Source organism: Columba livia, chromosome 14, assembly GCF_036013475.1.
Source record: "Columba livia isolate bColLiv1 breed racing homer chromosome 14, bColLiv1.pat.W.v2, whole genome shotgun sequence".
In the NCBI taxonomy this organism is placed as follows: domain Eukaryota; kingdom Metazoa; phylum Chordata; class Aves; order Columbiformes; family Columbidae; genus Columba; species Columba livia.
Genome location: NC_088615.1, coordinates 1,345,606 through 1,366,287, shown reverse-complemented (window position 1 = coordinate 1,366,287; position 20,682 = coordinate 1,345,606). Strand labels below are relative to the sequence as shown.

Below are 20,682 nucleotides of genomic sequence, written 5' to 3'. Positions count from 1 at the left end.
GGCCCCTCCCGGCGCCGGCGGGACCGCGGGGTCAGAATTCAGGGTTAGAATTGAAGGAAGTGGTTAGATGCACCCGGCAGTGGAGTGGCTGCGTGCTACCAGTCTGTCCGAACAGCACGGCCAGGACCGGGCGCTGCGCGTCCCCTGTCCCGGGCGCTGTCCGTCCCCTGTCCCGGGCGCTGTCCGTCCCCTGTCCCGGGCGCTGTCCGTCCTCTGTCCCGGGCACAGTCCGTCCCCTGTCCCAGGCGCTGTCCGTCCCCTGTCCCGGGCGCTGTCCGTCCCCTGTCCCGGGCATTGTCCGTCCCCTGTCCCGGGCACAGTCCGCCCCCTGTCCCAGGCGCTGTCCGTCCCCTGTCCCAGGCACAGTCCGTCCCCTGTCCCGGGCGCTGGTGAGGCCAGACCTCTAATCTGAGCTCCGTTTTTGTCACTCGTGCTGCCTTCGAGCTGTGATGGAAACGTGCCGAAACCCTCCTTGTGAAGCCTTCATTCGCTGTTGAGATGCAAAGCTCTTATTTCCAAGTTAGACAGCTTTGACTTTCATTAGAAGAAAGTCTAACATCCATATTGCTTTGCTAGGATCCAGCCTGTGCAGTTCCTATGCATTTTAATAATTGTAGCGCTCTGGCTAGACTGAGTGCTCCTGATCTCATCTTGTGGACGCTGAGAAGTCTGGGCTTAGTTTGGGTTTGGACGGGACTGCCGGGTGTGACGGCTGCAGCCGGGCGCTGCGGTCGGACATGGGAAGAATTTTAGGCCACAGAGACTCAGTCAATTGGGAGCGCCGTGTGCTTCCATCAGCAGCGGTCAGCCAGCTGGCAGGAAAGTGTTTCGGTGGCTGCGGTGCTGGGTGAGGAGTTGATGGCAGCGGCAGCCTCAGCTTTCCTGCAGCACAGCCTGGGCTGTGGATCTGCGTGAAACAGCTTCTCCGCTTCCCATCGGGGCCGTATCGGTGCGATAGACCCATCGGTTCTGCGGACACGGGCGGGAATCAGCGGGTCCACAGGCACAGAACCGAGGGGCTGAGCTAACCGAGGGCTGTGCTAAACGGGATGGGGCAGCGAGGACCTGGCTGAGGGCTGAACCATTCCCACCCTGCACCCGCTTCAGTCCATTCCCCGGGGACACGGGGAATCTGCTGCACGGCCTCCTGCCCTGAGCAGAACATCGCGGTACTGCAGCAGCTTCTGCTGTGAAAGCCAACAGCGCTGCAGGGCCGGGCAGGGAGCGCGCACCAGCACCGCGACTGTGCAGATAACCCACACCGCATCGCTCGGCGTTACCACGGAAACACGGCCAGGGCTCGGGGACTGCTGAGAAGCAAATACTGGAGGCACAGAGCGCACAGGAGCTGATTGCAAGAGACACTGTGGATTTTCCCCAGCAGTGAGCTGTGGGGCAGCAGCCACGTTCCCCCAGGGTGACTGTTGGGTTTGTCGGCCACCAGCGCGGGCTGTGCTGGTATCACCCCATCCTCTTGCCCTCTTCGCTGCACTTTGTCACCTCCGAGATATGGAGAGCTCCTGTATTTGGGGATCGGCTTCACAGCGTCCTACCACTCTGCTCGCACAGCCCAGTCAGGATGGATTTGGCAAAAGTGTCAGGTTTAAATTCAAATGCCGTGGGTCTCTGTCAATGGCAAAGGGTCTGGCTCGCGCCTGAATCTCCTGTGCAAGTCGCTTCGACAGACACGGTGCGCAAAGCTGCAGGAGGCAGCCGGCAGCTCCCGGTAAAAGCAGAACATGTTTTGATGAGAGAAAAGATCTACAGCAGTGCAAGAGAAGCAGGCACGTGCATCTGCGGCCACAGCTGCCCTGTTCTGCCCACGTCCCGTGGATCTGCACGCGTTGTGCCGTCGCACGTTACTGAGGAATCGCTCCAGGGCTGGGATGTATGTGTGAGTTGCATGCAGGGTATTTTTAGGTATGATAATTCATGCATGTGATTGTGTTTGCAGCTAGCTGTTCAAACGGTGAAGAACTTCCTGGTATCTGAAGGGGCTGATTTTCCTTCCTTGCAAAGGCAGCAGATGGGAGGGAACAAACACTTTGCTGCAGAAGAAGTTGAAGTTTAACCAGGGGGTTCCAACAAGCACAGCATTTTCTGTTTCTCTGTGCTGAAGCGGCTGGAGTCAGCAGCGCTCGGAGCACAGGGCTTTCGCCGCTGGGAACTGCTCGGGAGCACTCGGACTTTTTTCCTAAAAAAAAAAGCAACAATTACAAATGTATCTGTGTACAGGACCCTCTCTCCAAGTCCTGTAATTAAAGTGGCTTTTTAACATCCACCACGTGTCACATCTTCCTGCTCCCACATGTCCCACTTACCTTCTCACCCCTATTTATAAGAAAAGGAGAAACAAGATGCCACGTTGGATGGACCTGAGCGGAGCTGCTCCTTCCTGCCTAATTACACAAAGATAATTGTCTGTGCTAGATGGTGCATTTTATTCCAGTGTGAAAACAAGACAACACGTACATGTCTACCCAAACGCTATGATGGCACTTGTTGTATGTGCGCCCCCGGGGCACAGCAATACCGCTCGCTTCACCGTCTGTGATAAAAGGGTTTGTCAATAAGAACAGTGAACACTCTGGCCAGCCCCTGGGACAGGAGGGACCGCGGGGGCTCCGTGGGCAGCGCAGTGAGGTGTCAGTACAGCAGTGAGGTGTCAGTACAGCAGTGAGGTGTCAGTACAGCAGTGAGGTGTCAGTACAGCAGTGAGGTGTCTGCACAGCAGTGAGGTGTCTGTACAGCAGTGAGGTGTCTGCACAGCAGTGAGGTGTCAGTACAGCAGTGAGGTGTCAGTACAGCAGTGAGGTGTCTGCACAGCAGTGAGGTGTCTGTACAGCAGTGAGGTGTCTGCACAGCAGTGAGGTGTCTGCACAACAGTGAGGTGTCAGTACAGCAGTGAGGTGTCTGCACAGCAGTGAGGTGTCAGTACAACAGTGAGGTGTCTGTACAACAGTGAGGTGTCTGCTGACAGCAACCGGTTGGGATCAGGCTCATGATAAAGTTTCCGTGCTCCTTCGCCCGGCCTTGCGAGCGCGTGGATAACCCAGCCTTTGTGAACCACACCTTCCCTTTTCCTTTCTCCTAACCTGCTGGTTGCAGCCTGCTTGTATATGATAAGGTACGAAACGGGGGAGCTTCGGAGGCGCAGTTTGACCCGTTCGTTTATAGGAATGTTTTGTCTTTGCTCTTTTCTTAATTGGATCATTTATCACTAAAAGATGAGAAGAAAGGTCTAGTTTAAATGTCCTGTTTTTTTCCTATTAGTCTGGCTCTCAAGCACCCTGCCTTTGAGGTTTGTTATTTAGCTTTTAGAAATCAGCATTTATTACAGAGTGTTCCCTTCATTGCTCAGTCATACACCATTAAAGGAACACTTGCACCACACCAGGATTTCAGTAGACTCGCTGTACGACTATTCTCTAATACTTTCTATTACTTTCAAGTACTTTCAGAGCGCATCCCGTGCGGAAGTCACTAAAAGCAATGACTGCAGGCTTCAGAATGTCTCTTGGGAGAAAAGACATTTTGCACTAGAGGAAAAGTCAAAAACCACCGAGTCATGGAGTGATTTGCCTAAAACCAAGCGGGAACTGAAAGCAGAAGCAGTCATGTGCTGCAACCACAGCATCATCTTTGTCCAGAGCTTCCCCGTCTAAGAAAATAAAACACACAGTAAGCAGCTGGGAGAAATTGCCATTACCCCTCCTGAATTAGTCTGGCTCAGACTGGGTGGCCTAATTAGGCCCTGATTTGCCTTCAGCCAGCCCCAGAATGGCTGTGACACAAACTGTTCCACCGTTTCTTCAGGATGCTTCGCAGCATCTTTTCTGAGGACATGTACAGGTTGCTTCTTATTTTAGTCCCCACGATGTCCAGGTCAATCAGTGCAGAGCTCATTAGCACTGTGGCCACGGCCTTACTTAGGGATGTAATCCCACCTCAGCGGCTGTGAATCCGAGTGTGTCATCGGCTGGTTTCTTACTGCAGAGATTCTTGTTGCAAGTTGTGAATCTCGCGGAAGGGTGAAAGCAGCCAGGCCGCCAGCGCCTGCAGCTCCCGTTGCAGCTCCTGCTAAGGGGTCTATGGTGCAAGGAACCCGTGTTCTCCTCACGTCTCCGGCATTTCTCAGGAGTCACTCTTTGAGGTTATTCCTGGCTAAAATCCTCTACGATTCCTGCCTTGCCTCTAAACATCAGAACTGTGATGTTTATTCATCTACGACATGGGTGAACTCCTGCAAAAATACAGAAAAAAAACCCCACGACATCCTGATTATGGTGCTGAATAATGAGCATTAAATCATGTATTTATGACTGAGTACGCAGTTCAAAACCATTCCCTCAGGTTTAAATGCTTGAGACTCTCTGAATTTGCAGCTTGGAATCCCAGCGGGGCTGATTCAGCCTTTCTTATCCTAAAGCTGATATATTTAAGCCTCATCAACCCTAGGGACTGATGTGGGTAGTTTTGTACACACCTGACTATGGCTGAACTGCACACGTAGAAAATAAAGGTTACGCAAGCTGGAGGGTCTCTTAACCAATGTAACATTCAACGCAAAAACTCTCTGAATAAACAAACTCCTCTCTCTGTGTGGCCTCCTACGCGTGCTTATTTTGGAAATGAGATTTCAAATCTGCGACACCATCTGCTTTATGTGGATACTGAAGATGTGCCGGTGCGTTCGGAGGAGTTGGCCAACATCTCGTGTTTGCTCCAGCGGCCGCGCAGTGCGTCGGGGCCTTTCCCTGCCCGCGCGGACACGTTGGCACCGCGCTGTGGTGGCAGCGATGGGTTTGGGTGACTGAGGGGACGTTACCGTGGCTCAGGATGGAGCAGTGTGGTGTCGGTGACAGGTTTGGGTGACTGAAGGGACGTTACCGTGGCTCAGGATGGAGCAGTGTGGTGTCGGTGACAGGTTTGGGTGACTGAGGGGACGTTACCGTGGTCCAGGATGGAGCAGTGTGGTGTCGGTGACGGGTTTGGGTGACTGAGGGGACGTTACCGTGGCTCAGGACGGAGCAGTGTGGTGTCGGTGACAGGTTTGGGTGATTGAGGGGACGTTACCGTGGTCCAGGATGGAGCAGTGTGGTGTCAGTGATGGGTTTGGGTGACTGAAGTGACGTTACCGTGGCTCAGGACAGGGCAGTGTGGTGTCGGTGTTGGGTTTGGCTGACTGAAGGGACGTTACCGTGGCTCAGGACAGAGTGGTGTGGTGTCAGCGATGGGTGTGTGTGACCACGGTGACGTTAACGCGGCTCAGGACAGAGCCGGTTTCTGTGAGCGTTGGGTCCCCATTGAAGCCACGTTGGTTTTCAACATGGGTTTACGTCCATGTTCTGACTCCCCGTGTTTAACGCCTTCTATGGCAGCTTTCGCTCTGAATAATTGTACATGAAGTTTAGAACATACATGTAGCGCACAGAGCTTGCGGGGTCAGGCCTGCAGCTCCACGAACTGCCAGGAACGCGCCCCGGCCCACAGGGACCCGCGGGCTGAGCCGGCCGGCCCGCGCACCGCCGCTGGCTCCGGGCTGCCTCGGGGGTTCGCCACCCTCGGGGCGCCGGCAGAGCCGGCCCGGGGCGACCCCGCCGCCGAGCGCTGCCGGGGGCAGCGCTCGGCGGCGGGGTCGCCCCGGGCCGGCTGTGGCTGCCGCTGCCGCAGCCGCAGGACGCGGCCCCGGGCCCGTCCCCGCGGGCGGGCGGGGCGGGAGGCGGGCGCGCCCGAGCGTGACGGGCGGAGGGCGGGAGCGGATCCCGCAGCGAGCAGCGACTCGGTTTTCGTCGCCTCCGCAGCGCCCGTCGGGAGGCGGCCGGGCAGCGCCGCCGCCGAGCCCCCCAGCCCCGCCGCCCGCTCCCCGAGCCCGCCGAGCGCCATGGCGGCCGCCGAGCCCAGCAGCGGCCGGTACCAGCAGGTGAGGGGCGGCGGGTACGCGAGCGCCGCGGCTCCGTAGGCCGCGCCGGGGAGGCCGGGCCGGGCGGGGACCCGTCGCCGCTGCGCTGTGTGTGGGGGGCGCTGCCGCTGCCTCCCCCCGGGGCCCGGGGAGCCGAACGGCGCCTCAGCCCTGGCCCGAGGCCGGGCGGGTCCCGGGGCAGCGGGCCGGCCTGGGCTGGGCCTGCGGGCCCGGGCGCCGCTGTCCCGCTGCGGGGACGTGGGGGAGCGGGGCGGTCACCGGGCCTGCGGCCTCTGGCGGCGGCAGCGCCCGGGCCGGCGGCCTCGGCCGCTCGCTGGGGCGCGCCGGGCCCGCCGGGCTCGGGCTGCGGAGCGGTTCCGCGGCGGCTCCGGGGCCGCGCTGCCCCGGGCCTCGCCCGCTGCCGGGGCCGGTCCGGGCCGGGACGCGGAGCGACCTTGCGCGCCGGGCGCTGTCCGGCCGGCACGGCCTGCGCTGCGCCCCGGCCCAGCCTCGGGTCAGCGAACCGTACCGAGGGCTGCGTTAGTCCCGCGTGGTTCTGAGATCACCGTTCATTTTATTCCATCTTTACATGCGGTCTCGCGTGGCTCCGGTTGAAATCTGCGTAGGCCAGAGACTGTTCCTAACGAGCTCCCTGGTAAATTCGCGGTGGTTCTTCCTCCCTGCCGCCCGGAGAGGACGAGTTTTGTCCGCAGTGCCCGGGTCCATCAGGCCCCCTGTGTGACCCGGCTCCTGCTCACACGCGGTTCTGACACGCAGACACGGAGACTTCATTACTTAAAGGAAAGAAATCCCTCAAGGCGGTGTGCAGCGCTCCAGCTTAACCGAGGTTCTTGTAAGAAATTGCTGTGTTATGACTTGGTGGTGTTTTCAGCATGGGTAGGCTCGCTTGCTTTGCTCACTTCAGAATACAAGATGCCCCTTCCTGTTGGGATAGAATAGCGGTCTGATTGTGGCATCTGGAGGTCATATTTTTACATACTAGTAATGTAACAATTAAGCAAGACTTAGGCTTTTTTCTCTGTTTTGTTCTGTGTAAAACAGATGTGTTCACTTATGAAGACAAATCCCTTGTTCTCGGAAAGGGTAGGTATAAATAACCAGGTCTCTTCACTAATCACCTTTCCCGTCAGAGTCCTGCTGATGGTGTTAAACCCGACGAATGTCTTCACAAATGCCTTTTCCTGAGGGATTTAGCTTCGTGTCCCATCGCCTTGAGCCCGTGGAGACAGGTGACAAAATACGCTGAAGGACACTATTGCGTTGCTCTTCAGCAACCCTGCACCTGACCGATAAGCACGGTCCTGGTTTCCTTAGGGAGAAACGGGTAAAGCTGCTGTTTCGCCAGCTCCTGTTCGCACAGCAGACAGACACACGGCAGACAGACGACACACGGCAGACAGACACACAGCAGACAGACACACAGCAGACAGCCCCGCTGCTGGGGAGCGTGACGGCCTGGACCTGCAGAGGTGAGGGAGGCTGCGCCCCAAAGGATTCGTGTTGCTAAAGACAAACAGATGGTGGAGGCCCCGGGAAGTAACTGGTGTAACTGGAGCGCGGAATCGGAAACTCACGTATAAATATACTTTTATGTTGCTGCTCAGAACTTGCTTTTTTCCTCACCTTCTGCCCAAAGCCTGGTATTTGTATTGTTGGGAAGTGCGGTGTTGCCAAACTGGCTCCTAGTGCTTGTGTTGCTTCAAAATACCCTGCGAGCTGTGGAAGTAAAGATGCAGAGTTGGTATTTAGATGAAAAGGAGATGGGAGGGTGGGAGAGTGTCTCTAGCATTGAATATGTGAATTTTTCTCCCATACATAGAAACTTGTATGAATGTGCGGTTAATTAATGTACCATGTGCTAACGAAGAAAGACTGTTAGGGAATCGATAACCGTAAGGGCTGGAGCCCAATACAGGATCCAGTAAGCGAAGCCTGTAGGAATTCAGAACAAGCTCATTTAATCTGTTAAGTTACTGGGTTATGAGGCAGTGGAGGAGAACTGAGAATTTTAAAACTTGATAATTTTGGGGGAAGAAGGGTAATGCGTTAGTGGAGTTTGTCACATAGTGGTTCCCATGCAGCTGAACGTCACACACCATCCAAGATGCCAGGGCCGTGTGAGCTCTGCCCCGGAGGTGTGACTGGCGCATGCACCTGTGTGCGGAGCAGCGCTCTTGAGGTGTGGACGCTATTTGAACCTGTAGAATATTTGTAGGATTCCCTGAGTGTGCGTATTTTCAGGAAAAAAGACGATAATTAGTGATGGTAAGCTGAGGACAGCAGAAGTCGAGAGCTGCGTTTGACACCTGCGTTTGTTCCTCAGCCCTGCAGCGGGGCCGGGGCTGTGCACCCCAGCTGCCTCCGCCGCTGCACAGCCGCTGCGCCTTCACTGGTGCGGGTGCTTTAAAGGGACGTACAGTGGCATATGATCTGTTTTCTAAAGCTAAATTTCTAGCCCTTGCGCTTTGTTCAGGCATTAGATAATCTGATAAAAAATAGCCTGCGATGACGCCTTTGGATGATGTGGCGGTTTGATCTAACATACTGAGGAAGTGCAGCTTGATGAAGAGTAAAGCTAAAACTCACGAAAAAGGGTCTGTGTTTCCATCGGGAGCAGGGCTGGGCAGTTCGTGTTTGCATTCAGGCAAGTAGAACAGGAGGTGTCCATTGACAGTAAGGCTTTAATTACAGCTGTCTAAGATTAAAGCCTGCTGCTTATGTATGGAGCCCCTGAACGCTCAAATCTAGGTGCAGTGTACGGGCGCAGGTTTGTGCTGACCCGAGCGCTCTTTGCAGTCTGGCCAGAGCGGTACAATTCCCTGCTTGCACAGAGGCGAGGGCGTTAGATCAGTGTGTTTCGCAGAACCACGTTCTCAGGCCATTAACTGCAGTGAGTCAGTGAAGAACAACAAAATAGAGCACGAGCTCTATTTTGATGGGCATAAAATACATTTTGGTCTGTGTTTATACCTCGGTAGCCGGGAGGGTCGTTGCGGACCCTTCACGTGGATCCCCCCGCAGGTTTCTGGTCCGTGCTCGGCGCGTCCCGCTGCGTGGCAGGGAGCGGGGCCGCTGCAGGAGGAAAAGCCTCTCAGGAGCGGGAGCGGAGGCCCCATGTGGAGATTTCAGTGGAAATGCAGAGTAGCTCAGGCGCTGGTTCTCCCACGCGGGGCGCGGGCAGGAGCGTCAGCATCTCCCTGGAGCCGGGAGGGTTTGCTTAGACAAGGCGAGTGTCAAACCTGTCACCACGAGCCGCGCAGCAGACACCGAGCGCTGTGCGGGGCTGTCCCCTGCGCTGCAGTGAGCGGGAGCTGCCGTCAGGGGAAAACAATTATTTGCTCGTCAAGCAGAGGGCTGATGCACGTGGGTTGACTTGTCTGATAGCTTATCATTATTCCTGCTGATTAGTAAGCTGATATTAAGTTACAGGAATCTGCAACAGCATTGGGCAGAAGTCAGGATTTCAAATCGGGGTATGTTTGCAGTGAGGCCTCGGTCTATAAAAACAATTCTCGTCTGGTTTGGAGTTGGCAGAAACTTTTATTTGCTTCCAAAAGGCCAGAGATGTGGAAGGAGAGGAGTAGGGAGTGTTGCAATGGTTGTGGCGTGTCACCTTCTGTGGGCAGGTTGGCGGAGCACTCGCAAATTTAGTAGTGATACACAGTTTTAAATTTTTTTAACATTTGGCTTCCAAAGGTTGTGATTTCATCCTTCTGAAAAAATAGATCATGTCGCCTTTTCAAAAAATACCAATTCGCTTTCTGTCATTAGCCTAAGTGAGTGTCATTAGCCTTTCTGAAAACTCACAGAAACCACAGTAACAACCAAATGGGATCTGGTTGGGGTTATCTGCATTCTGGGATTCCTGGGGGGTTTCTGTGCGGTTCTTTCCGTGCCAGAACATAAAATAAGGACTGAAATGCGGTAAACTTTCATGATACACTGCTGAGTGAAGGCGTCACTCATGATATATTGCTAAGATTAAGCTTGTAGCAATCCTGGTCTAGTATAAAGAATATTCGCCTGCAGCCTAAGGGCTTGGGGCAAGGTTAAAAAAGAAATCTAAAATTGTGCTAAGTTTATAAAATTGGGAAAAATTAACAAAAATGTTTATTGTAAATGCTTTCTTCAAAGTTTACATGGAAATATTTTGAAACATTTTGCAAGTTTTGAGCTATAATGCTACTGTGCTGCGTGTATTTACACGATATGTGTCAAGCGGGGGGAGCGGCAGTCAGAGCTTCTGATGGTGTTTTATTTGGAAAATAAGCGTCCCTGGGTCTTACCCCATTCTGCCAGGCAGCTTTCTGGTTTTAGCCATCCGGTGAAAAATCCAGAGGTGAACGTGGGTGTTGCCGTGGGGCGCGTGGAACGGGCGCGTGGAACGGGCGCGTGGAACGGGCGCGTGGAACGGGTGCGTGGAACAGGTGCGTGGAACAGGTGCATGGAATGGGTGCGTGGAACAGGTGCATGGAATGGGTGCGTGGAACAGGTGCATGGAATGGGTGCGTGGAGCGGGCGCGTGGAGCGGGCGCCGGCCGTGCCAGCCCGGTGACTCATTCTTCCTGCCACTCCAGCCCCCACTGCCTCGCTAATCAGCACTTAGTTGAATTTTAGATGCCTGCAATCATTAAAAAGGCTGGAAGGCATTGGTGTACCTTGCCCATTAGGAGAACAGTCTGGGTTTTATAAGTGTACACCTCCTACAGCCTGGAGCTCAGCTTTTAGGAGTAACCGTGTTTTTTGTGGCGTTACCTGGATTGTGGCGGTTTGAAGGCAGTTCCAGGCAGTTCAGTTTGCTTTCTCCCACACTGGGTAGTTGTAAGAATATGTATTTCTTTTTACTACTGAAAGAAGAACCTTCTAAGAATTCCAGTGGTCAGGCTTAATACTGCGCTCGCCTGTCCGTGTCCTCTTTTGCTTCGCTCTGGATGCGTGGTCACGTCTAGCGCTGTCCTTTCCCCCTCCTCGGGGTTGTACTTCTAGGTTGTGCTTGTGTCCTTCCTCGCAAACAGCAGGGTTTAGCGCCTGCCCTCACCAGCGGGGAGGCGGTGCGGGCTGTGCGGTGCCCAGCGGCCCTGTTGGAGCCTTTCCTCCTGCCTTCATGGGCCAGGTCTGGGGCAGGCACAGGAAAACACGTGTACAAGCATTGAATTTTCATGGTAGACTGAAAAGAGGCACGGTGGAGCATTTTCTGAGAAGTCACAGACTCCAGGGCCGGAGAGGCTGAGTCAGCTGGTTCAGCTCTGCATTTTACTGCATCATCCCTCGCGCTGCCCCTGTGCAGCTGCTCTTGAATTTCTGAAGCAGCGCTCTCTCTTTTTAAATTCTTTTAAAGCTTATTTTAATAGGCAATCAATTCGCAAGTTAGTTTGCATTTTCTTCTAATGACCGAACTCCACGGGGCTTATAAAATGAGGCGGTTTTGTTTTGTGCGGGCTCATGCTGAGTTGGCCGGTTTGAAGAAGGTGAAGATCCCTTGCTGTTGCAGGAGCGGCTGCAGCTCATGGTGTTAATTGCTTGCGTGTCCCAGGCTCATTAGAGCTGCAGGCCTGGAGCCCCGCGCGCCCGCGGCCTCGCTGCTGGGCCACAGGGGGGCTGCCTGTCAGCAGCCGTGTTTGGAGGTGCTCTTGGTGTCACACGATTAAATCGGCATTTAATGGAGGGCCGTCCAATTGATAGCAGAGAAAATAAAACAATCTGTGCTCTTCTCAGCAAGCTTGCAGGGCTGGGCTGTGTCTCAGTGCGGACGAGCAGCTGTGCTTTGGATGTGAACGTCCAATGAGTTGCACTTAAAGCGTCTGAAACAGGTTTGGCTTTGACTTTCACAGAGGACACGGGTGCAGTCTGCTCTCTGATCTTAAGCAGCAAAAGAAATAAAAACCCAAGACGCACAACAGTTATGTGGAAAATAAGATCTTCATTTAGAAGTGTGAGCCTTTTTATTTGCTGATAAGACATGCAAGTAAAAGAAGGACATATCCCCATGTTAAATGCTTGGGAAGGGCTAGAATGGCAAGTGACTTTCCAAAGAAAAGAGAGCAAGATGTGGGGGTGGCTCCAGGTGTGCGGGAGGGGTCGTGCAGAAGTTGCGGGGTGGCTGCTGTTCCGCGGGGGGCACGAAGGAGCGCCGCACCTGTGCTCAGGCCTGTGCTTCCGTCCCAGGCTGCTTTTCTGAAACGAGCTGGTTTTCTGCATAAAACCTCCGTTTCTTTGTTGATGAGACGATGAGAAATGGCAAGAATTAAAAGCGGAGGTGGCAGCTGGTCTGTAAACTCCTCTCTGGTGTGTTCTGCTTTGAAGGCTCTGGCCTGATACTGTCAGCTGCTCCGATCCAAGCCGCTCTGCACACCTGCTCCGTGCCGGGGACGCCGTGCCGGCTGAGCCGGAGGGTTATTTATACAGAGCCTGTGGGAAGCACAGTGCACAAAATAAACTGTCTCCTTTTCAGTTACACGGTGTGAAAGGTTGAAGGGAAATGGCAAGATTCATAGGTATTTATGTCATTATGTAACGTAGCCATGAAAAACCTCTCCTTGGCAAAGCCACAGGCAGCAATGGGGCCTTTTTATGGGTATCGTCTCCTGCAATTTCCTCAGCTAAACCAGATGCAACTGCAGCTCCTAAGCAGTGTGAGCTGCGGAGGTGCCGGGGAAGAGGAAAGGAGCTGGAAAGATGTATCTGTGCTTTGTGGTAGTCCAGGTGTGTGAGGGTACGATTTAAAACCACAATAAAAATGAGATGGCATATTGATGGTTTCAAGTGGGAGTGCTGAGCAGCTGCTCGAGTGTCCCGTGGTGTCGCAGAACAGTCTTCTTCCAGAAAAATCTGCTGTGTGCAATTCAAACTACAGGGGTGATTTCACAGAACCCAAGAAACCCCGTTAACCTCTCGTGTGTGGGTCTGTCCAGCTGCAGAACGAGGAGGAGCCGGGTGAGACGGCAGCTGTGGTGAGCGACGCCCCCCCGCCCTACAGCAGCATTTCTGCAGAGAACACAGGTACGTTCCACCGGCGGGTTTGCTCTCTTCTTCTTCCCAACCTCCTGAATTGTTCTCTTTAGTGACGGATGGCACTGCAGCATCCTTACTAGGGCTGCAGAGGATCAGAATTGATCCATAGAGACTGTTGTTACTTGTGGTTTAGAAGATGCTTTTTGGCTGCGTTCATCTGATGTCATCCCATCAAGTGGTGGTCAAGTTGCATTTCGCAGTGTTCTCAGACTGAAGCCAGTTATAATCAAAGGGCTGTGAGGATTTGTGGTGCCCCTCTCATTATTTCACATTTGGATGGTGCTGTGCTCCTTCCAAAAAGAACTTGTTACTTAAAAAAAGATTAAAGAATTCACTCTTTCTGGAGTTTTTAATAACTAAAGCCTTGGTCACGAGGGTTATACTTCTTGTGAATCATCACACTGTCTTGTAGCTCACTAGTAGCATTTAGCAAAAGAGCTTCTTCCGCGTTGGTTAGATACCAGAGTGTTTTGGCTTAGTAAGTCTTCTCATTTTTTTCCGTATGGAACTTTCATAGCCAGTTGCTGAACTCAGGTTTGTGAATCACACGCAGCATACTGTCCATCTCTCAAACAGCCGGCCAGCTTTGGATTGAAGTTTGAATATTGCGTTTCTCAAGCTGCTCGTTGGGTGTCCTGCCTTGGCACACTAACCGTAAAGACATCCCATTAGGTCTGGTTTTAGTGTGTCTCAGCGACAGGGGCTCAGAAATGCTGTATTTGATGTTTGTTCCAATCCCTTTCCTCTCCATCAGAAAAGAATTCGCAGTCTCCATGGAGAAGTTGGTCACCAGCGGCCTGAGGGCTGCGGTGATCCTTCGTGGACTCCCAGACCATCCCAGCTTGGCAGCATGGCTGCTGCTGTTAGCGAAGACAGGAGAGACACGGCACACATCACTGCTTTGAAAATAAGGACAGCCAGGCGTCTTAAAGTAGTGCTGTGTATTGCCTTCGGGCAGATGACGTGCTCCTGCGTTTCACCGCGTTTTGGGGTGGCAGGGGCTGGGAGGGGACAGGGGACACGGGGGACAGGCTGCAGCAGGCTGGGACCTTGGGCTCGGCTGAAACGCTTCTCATTCCCAACACCGTGTTCTTAAGGAGCTGACAAGTTACCTTCTATTTAACTTCTTTTTTTTTTTCTTTCCAGCTTATTTTGGCTACAAGGATGAGTCAGGATTTCCTAAGCCTCCATCTTACAACGTGGCCACAACACTGCCCAGCTACGATGAGGCAGAGAGAACCAAGGCTGAAGCCACAATTCCCTTGGTTCCTGGAAGGGTGAGCACGTCCTTCGCGCTTCTTATGCACAACTTCTCCTTTAACTCCTGCCCATCAGCTGTCATGACTTGTTTTTAAAGCATTCTAGGGTGCTGATATTACACACTCCTAAGGGCTCTGTGGCTACTTGTTTTCCCTCTGGGCAGCTCTGATGATGTGAGAGATCTGGGCAATGCCAGGTCTGGCACTGTGCTGTGTCTGTGGGCCCTGGCACTGCTTGTGGTTGGGTTTTGGGTTGTTTTTAAAGATTTGGGATTAATTGCTCAGCCATCTAGCACATCTGCCTGCGATACTCCTGCTGCTTACCGCTGACTCTTTTAGAGCTCGGTGTAGCTGACACAAGGATGGTAAAACCATTCTGTCATTATCTCTTGTTCAGTCTCTTCCTTCACCCTGTTAGCATTAGGTGTCCGCTGCTCATTTTACTTCATAGAAGCCAAATTCCTTGCTGAGATGATAAGTTTAATTTTTTTTATAATAGGGGAATTCTTTACAATGAGAACAGGAACATGCTGGATCTGGACTATCTTAGAAAAAATGAAATATATTGCCAGCGACTTAATAGTTCATGGCCTGTGTGCCTGCATCATCTCGGGATAAGAAGCAGGAATTTTTCCTGCCTGTATTTGCAGACTTGTGGGATTTAGGATTCCACCCCCGCAGGGGGTTAGATGTCCAGGGAGTGCTCAGTGTTCCTCCTGTGCACGCTGCTTTTTGAGGGCTGTACAGCGCGCTGGCCCGTTCTTGAACGGGCAGAACTGGGATTGCTGTACGGACCCGACCCACTGGAATCCAGCCACGTCTCTCCTCCCCTTGGTTTGCAGGATGACGACTTTGTGGCACGGGATGACTTTGACGACACCGACCAGCTGAGGATAGGAAACGACGGCATTTTCATGCTGACTTTCTTCAGTAAGTACCTGCTGAAACTTCATTTTTTTAGGCAGTGACCCATAACAGCTGGTGTTATTTTCACACTCAGGTTTGTGTGGCACCAGAAAGAACTGGTGTGCAAGGGGTTTCTTTTCCTTCCTTGGAATATAAAGGTGGCTTGACCTGCGGCTTTTCTCCTGCTTTCTCAGTGGCATTCCTCTTCAACTGGATCGGATTTTTCTTGTCTTTCTGTCTGACTACTTCAGCTGCAGGACGATATGGGGCCATTTCTGGGTTTGGTCTGTCTCTCATTAAATGGATCCTCATTGTCAGGGTAAGTTGTACAGTGTAAAAACATGGATGTAGACACTTGTACTCTTTGTCTGTATCTCATTTTTATCTCACTTATATTGGAGTTAGTTATAGATTTGGATTTTTAGAATAAAATAGATTTTGAGCCCTTTATTCACTGGGAAAAGATCTTTTTAGTCATTCAGTCCTGTTTATATGCTGGAATTATTATTGTAATAAAAGAGAATAAAGATTGCACGCGCAGGTATGGCTCTCTCTGACAGAGCCACTGTATTGGATCAAAACGTGTTTGTGTGCTGAGCAGTGACAGTGTTCTTTGTAAAACCTTTGTTGGGATAACGCGAGCTCTGCCGTCAGCACAGGGATGTTCCTCTCCAGTATGATGTTCCTCTCCAGTGTGATGTACCGTAGGTTCTCCTCTGAAAAAGAATGTCAAACTAATTTCTAAAAGGCGGGGTAGCAGAGGAGGAGAGGGAAATAGGGACTTAAAGGAGGAGGTGAGAGGTTTGCCTTTGGCTGGAGGGGGAGCGGCGGCGCTGGGACGGCCGAGCAGCCCGCGGGTGCCCTCTGCTGCAGCGGGAGCCAGCGACCGGCTGCATTTCCAGTGCGGCTCCAGGCTGTGGATACCAAACACCCACAGGGCTCCCCCCACCAGATCGCACAGCGGGGGCGAGAAACAGAAACCTTTCTGGGGGAGGAAAAGAACAAAGGATGTGGATGTGCTGATGCTGGGAGGAATGGAAAAAAAAACCAAACATTTTTGGAGGGATTGAGAGAATCTATTTGTATCAGAAAAGCTGTGAAAAGATGGTGTCTGTGAAAATGGCATTCAGCTGAAAATTTGGATTTCAAGTGAAAACATCGGAGGCGCGCACAAGGAGCGACAGAGCGCGTTAGTGTTGGGCTGTCCCTTTGGGGCTGGGAGTGACAGTTTGTAAGTACAGCGGCTCTTAACTGTCTGTTTCCTTTTCAGTTCTCCACCTATTTTCCCGGTTACTTTGATGGCCAGTATTGGCTTTGGTGGGTCTTCCTTGTCCTAGGTGAGTGTTCTGGGGCAGAGGGTGCTGCAGGCTCCGGACGGTGCCGTGGGGCTGTTGTGGGCGCAGCTTCACCGGCTGGGAAAGGCGCGTGTAGACGTGGCAGCCTGCGGGAGCCCCAGTGCTCCTCTGACCCAGTTGACGCCTTCTGCATGATGAAATACCTCTAAGCACTGACCTTTGGGTGTCATTCCTTGGGGGCAGCATCCTATTTATCATCCCGAAGGAGTAAAGAAGAGAACAATGCTTGTCTTCATAGGAACTGATGTTTTATCTGTTGTTATATCTTAAATGGAAGAGTGGGTTGTGGTTTGGTTTGATTTTATTTATTATTTTATGGTTTATTTTACTTATTATTTTATATTTTATTTTAGTTTACTTTTAAATGTTATTTAGTTTTTTCCCCGTCCTTTGGAAGTTCGTGGTTCTTATTTAGAATCAAAAGTTTTCTGGTTGGCTGAGGGAAGTTTGTTTTTGAAATTGGATGAAATGGAAAGATGGGGTGTCATTGATAGCCAACAAATTCTTGTGTGTCGTTAGCTATTGCGCATCCCAGCAGTCGAGGCCCCTGTGACTCAAAATGCTCCCTCTAACTACAAAAGCAGCACCCGTGGTGACTGGACAAATGTGTTTCTTCCATCCAGGTTTTCTGCTGTTTCTCAGAGGATTTATCAATTACGCAAAGGTTCGGAAGATGCCAGATACTTTCTCTACTCTCCCCAGAACCAGAGTTCTCTTCATTTACTAAAGGTAAACTTTCTGCGTTCTTGGAGTTGTTCTGTTTGCTTTTGACTCTGTTTAGTGACTCTTTTAGGCCTGAATAATTCTAGAACACAAGGCAGCAGCAAACAGTTGTTCCTTGGTGTCCCGTCAGCAGCTCCTGTTTCTGCGGGGTCCGGGCTGACTTGGTGGGGAGCGGAGGAATAGTTGACATCTCTTCCTGAGCTCTTGCTTTGAGGAATTGTATATTCGTTAGACTGCATGACTGGAACTGTAAGAGCAAGATGTTTTCCCCTTGGTGTTGCACTATATTTGGCAGGTGCGTCTTTGAGAATAAATTGCATGTCTGAAACATGTGCTATGTGCTAAACGTGAGTAAAGGTCACCAGATATCGTTAGGAGATTGGGATGTCAGCCAAAGACACCGGCACAGAGAGAACGATTTCTCTGGGTTTTGTGTGCTGTTTGAATTTTGTGCCAAGTTCCTGAAGAAATGAGGCTCTTGCACACCTTTGCTCTTTGAGAACTTCCCGCACGCTTGAACACGCTGTCCTGCCTGAGCATCTTCAAAAACCTTAATGCCTGAAAGGCGGAACCGCGGTGTGTCTGCTGCCTTAATAGGGCTTTAAAGGAGGAGGCTTAAGTAGCCGAACCCTTCCAGTGTAATTTCCTGCTCCCAGCAGATAATGGCCCCGATTCCCTGGCCCTCCCGAGGGGAAGGAAATCCTGTCATAAGTCGCTTCCCAGATGGCGAGTGCAACATGATGCTCCCTTTAGAAATATCAGCATAATGCTGCATTTCCCCAGGACGGCGTTGAAGCAGTTGCAGCTGGGACAGTGCCATAAAGAAACCAAACAACCGCCAGCTTGAAATTGGGGGGTCATTAAATTGTTCAGATTTTAAAACCGAGGCTTTATTTTTCCAAATGCACTTTCCTTTTATTAGAAACTGCAAATTGCGTAAGATTCTCCTTCGTTTCTAGTTGCTAATGAGAACACGCTGCACAAAAAGGGCGTTGTGCGGTGTTTTCCAGCTCGACTTTTCCACTGGTGATAGTGTGTAAAAATAGTTCAGTGCGTGTATTGAAGTGTGTCAGTTCTGTTTGACACAGTGACGGTTTGTGGCCTCCCGCGGGATCTCTGGTACCCTCTGCAGTGTCCGCTGGCTCCGCGCGGGCTTGTTCCCCAGCCGTGTGCTGCACCCCGTGTGCTCAGCCATCGGCGTCACCGCCTGCGCTTGCTTCTCACTGAACCATTTTCTTCATTTTACTTCTTTACTAAAACTGAATTAGTCACGTGTTAAAGGAATTGTGTGGTTCCGTGTTGCCCACGCTCTTCCTGTTGGGAGTTTGGAGTTACCTTTTTAGAGACCTCGGTTGTGAGGATGGACATGGAGAGTTTTTTATATTTCTGTTTTAATTCGATTTTTTGGTCATTTTAGGGCTCTCAAAAAGCAGCCTCTCCTTTAGATACACTGAGATAAACGTCCGGAATGATTTCTAAATATTACAGCTTCAGCGCTGCCCCTGGAATAATCTTCAGTGCTGAATTCTGAGCAGGGAAACCACAAGCGACTTGGACTTTCAGTGTATTCCTGCTCTCAAGATCAGATTTCCTCTGTGGGCCGTGATGAGAAGGGCACAGTGGATGGTCTTTTTCAGTTTAGAGCAGGGATCATTTCTGGAAAATTGGGAGGAGAGGATAATTAGTGCCAATCAGCAAATAATCACTGGTGAGGATGAATCTAATTAAAAGGTTGGCGTTCACTGCTCGGTCTGCGGTGCCAGGACGGGGCGTTGTGTCTGGACTGAGCATGTGGTTACTACTTAATCTCAGGTTTAGGAGGTAACTGGGCTGGGCTGGACAGTCTGTGAGAGCCGAGTCTCCTTAGCGCCACAGCACCTGGTAGAAAGACACAGAACTCGTCCCCACGCGGCTGGGTGCAGCAGCTAAAGACTGAGGCACGTTTCACACTGCAAGTGCTGTGTCGTTGTTTCTAAGAGCATCGTCTGGTTTAGCCTCTGATTTCCCCTAAGCAATTTTAACCCTTCAGAACTGAAAAATATGCACAAAACCACCAAGTGTTTTGCTGGAGTCGTGTCATTGTGTCCCGAGGTACTTCGTGAGCGTTTAGACATCCTGCACTCTTTGTGAGCGATATCCTTCTGCTATCCAAAATAACCGTCTAACTATAGTTTCACTGTTCAATATCCTTCTCCGACAGCTGTTTGGGGCAGATGTCTTCCTGCGCTGGCCAGCTCTCCGCCCAGGAGCCGCGGGACACCTGCGGGAAGTGAATCAAGACTCTGGAGCAGAAGAAAAAATAATCACCTGCTTTAAAATAAATAAATAAAAGTACTGTTGGAAATTTAAAACAAAAATAGAGAAGCATTTCTTTCTATTTGTTTCTAGATGTCAGATTTTAATAATTAATGCAGAATTCTGTAATCATTGACTCGTTAGTGGCTGATGTTGGAAGCAGCTGGTGCGGTGCAGTCCGTGCCGTGCCGGTGCAGCCTCCGCAGCGTCGGGCGCTGGTTTGGGCAGCGGGGCCGGCAGGGCCAGGATCGGCTGTCGATCCGCTCCGGGCCGTGCCAAGGGGGTGATGATGTCAGCGGTGATGTCATCGCTCTGCTCACACAAAGACATGATGATGTCAGCGGTGATGTCATCGCTCTGGTCACACAAAGGCATGATGACGTCAGCGGTGATGTCATCGCTCCGGTCACGCCGGCGCTGGCTGGGGAACGCGGGGCCGTGCGCTGCAGGTTCCTGCGGTGGGACTGGAGCGAGTGTTATTCCCAAGGGGGCACAAGTGTTCTTTTTTACTAGTCTGTATTCTCGTGTTGTAGTATACTTTACCTTCATACTACCGACTTTTTGGACTATATAGGGACTTTCACGGTACACATGGGTAGTGTAAAAAGGAAAGATCACATTGCAATTTGTACAAAAAATTACCTTGCAAAACAAAGGCCTTTTAAATTTTTTCTTTGGCTTGGGACTTTTGAGACAATTCCTAACATACCTGTAATTCCCGCTTTTATAATTTGTGTTAGCAGAGACGATGATGCGTTATAAATGTAGACTCAATGTGCACTTCTGTGCTTTCTGCCGAGTGGTAATTCACTTTGGAGTTTTACGATGTTAAAACTGTAAATATAGCAGAACGTTAATAAATGTCACGTAGCAAATATTCCTGTAGAGCAGTGTTTAATTCAGTTTCAATGCTGTACCGCACCCGGTTGTTGGTTCCAAGTGCAGGTTACCCGTGGGAGTTCCACGACCTGGCCGTAGAAGGTGTAACACACATCTCCGAGGTGTCTCTTCCTTCTTGTAACCGGGATTTCAAACCCTGAGACAAACTTCAGCCTCAGCCCGGCAGGTCAGGAAATGCCCATTCCCTACATTTTTGGGGGTGTTGGATTTTTCTTAGTCTCACATAATTTATCTGCCTGGTAAAGCGGTTTGTTAGTGGTTTTGGTTCACGGCTGAACTTCTCCAATGTATATTCCTCACAAACAAGCCA

At 51.6% G+C, this 20,682-nt stretch overlaps 1 protein-coding gene across 1 annotated transcript; it reads left to right on the top strand.

Moving 5' to 3' along the window:
- Positions 1-5,733: 5,733 nt before the first annotated feature.
- NDFIP1 (Nedd4 family interacting protein 1) lies at positions 5,734-20,347 on the top strand. The gene is made up of 8 exons (XM_065029413.1): positions 5,734-5,923; positions 12,835-12,922; positions 14,081-14,211; positions 15,036-15,123; positions 15,294-15,418; positions 16,370-16,436; positions 17,078-17,183; positions 19,378-20,347. Exons 1-7 carry the CDS (start codon positions 5,885-5,887, stop codon positions 17,179-17,181), a joined length of 642 nt encoding a protein of 213 aa, XP_064885485.1. The 5' UTR covers positions 5,734-5,884; the 3' UTR covers positions 17,182-17,183; positions 19,378-20,347.
- Positions 20,348-20,682: the final 335 nt, after the last annotated feature.

Coding starts and splice junctions, on each gene's coding strand:
- NDFIP1 (XM_065029413.1), top strand. CDS start 5,885: ATGGCGGCCGCCGAGCCCAGCAGCGGCCGGTACCAGCAG. Junction 12,923..14,080: donor CATTTCTGCAGAGAACACAG/GTACGTTCCACC, acceptor TTTTCTTTCCAG/CTTATTTTGGCTACAAGGAT. Junction 14,212..15,035: donor TTCCCTTGGTTCCTGGAAGG/GTGAGCACGTCC, acceptor CTTGGTTTGCAG/GATGACGACTTTGTGGCACG.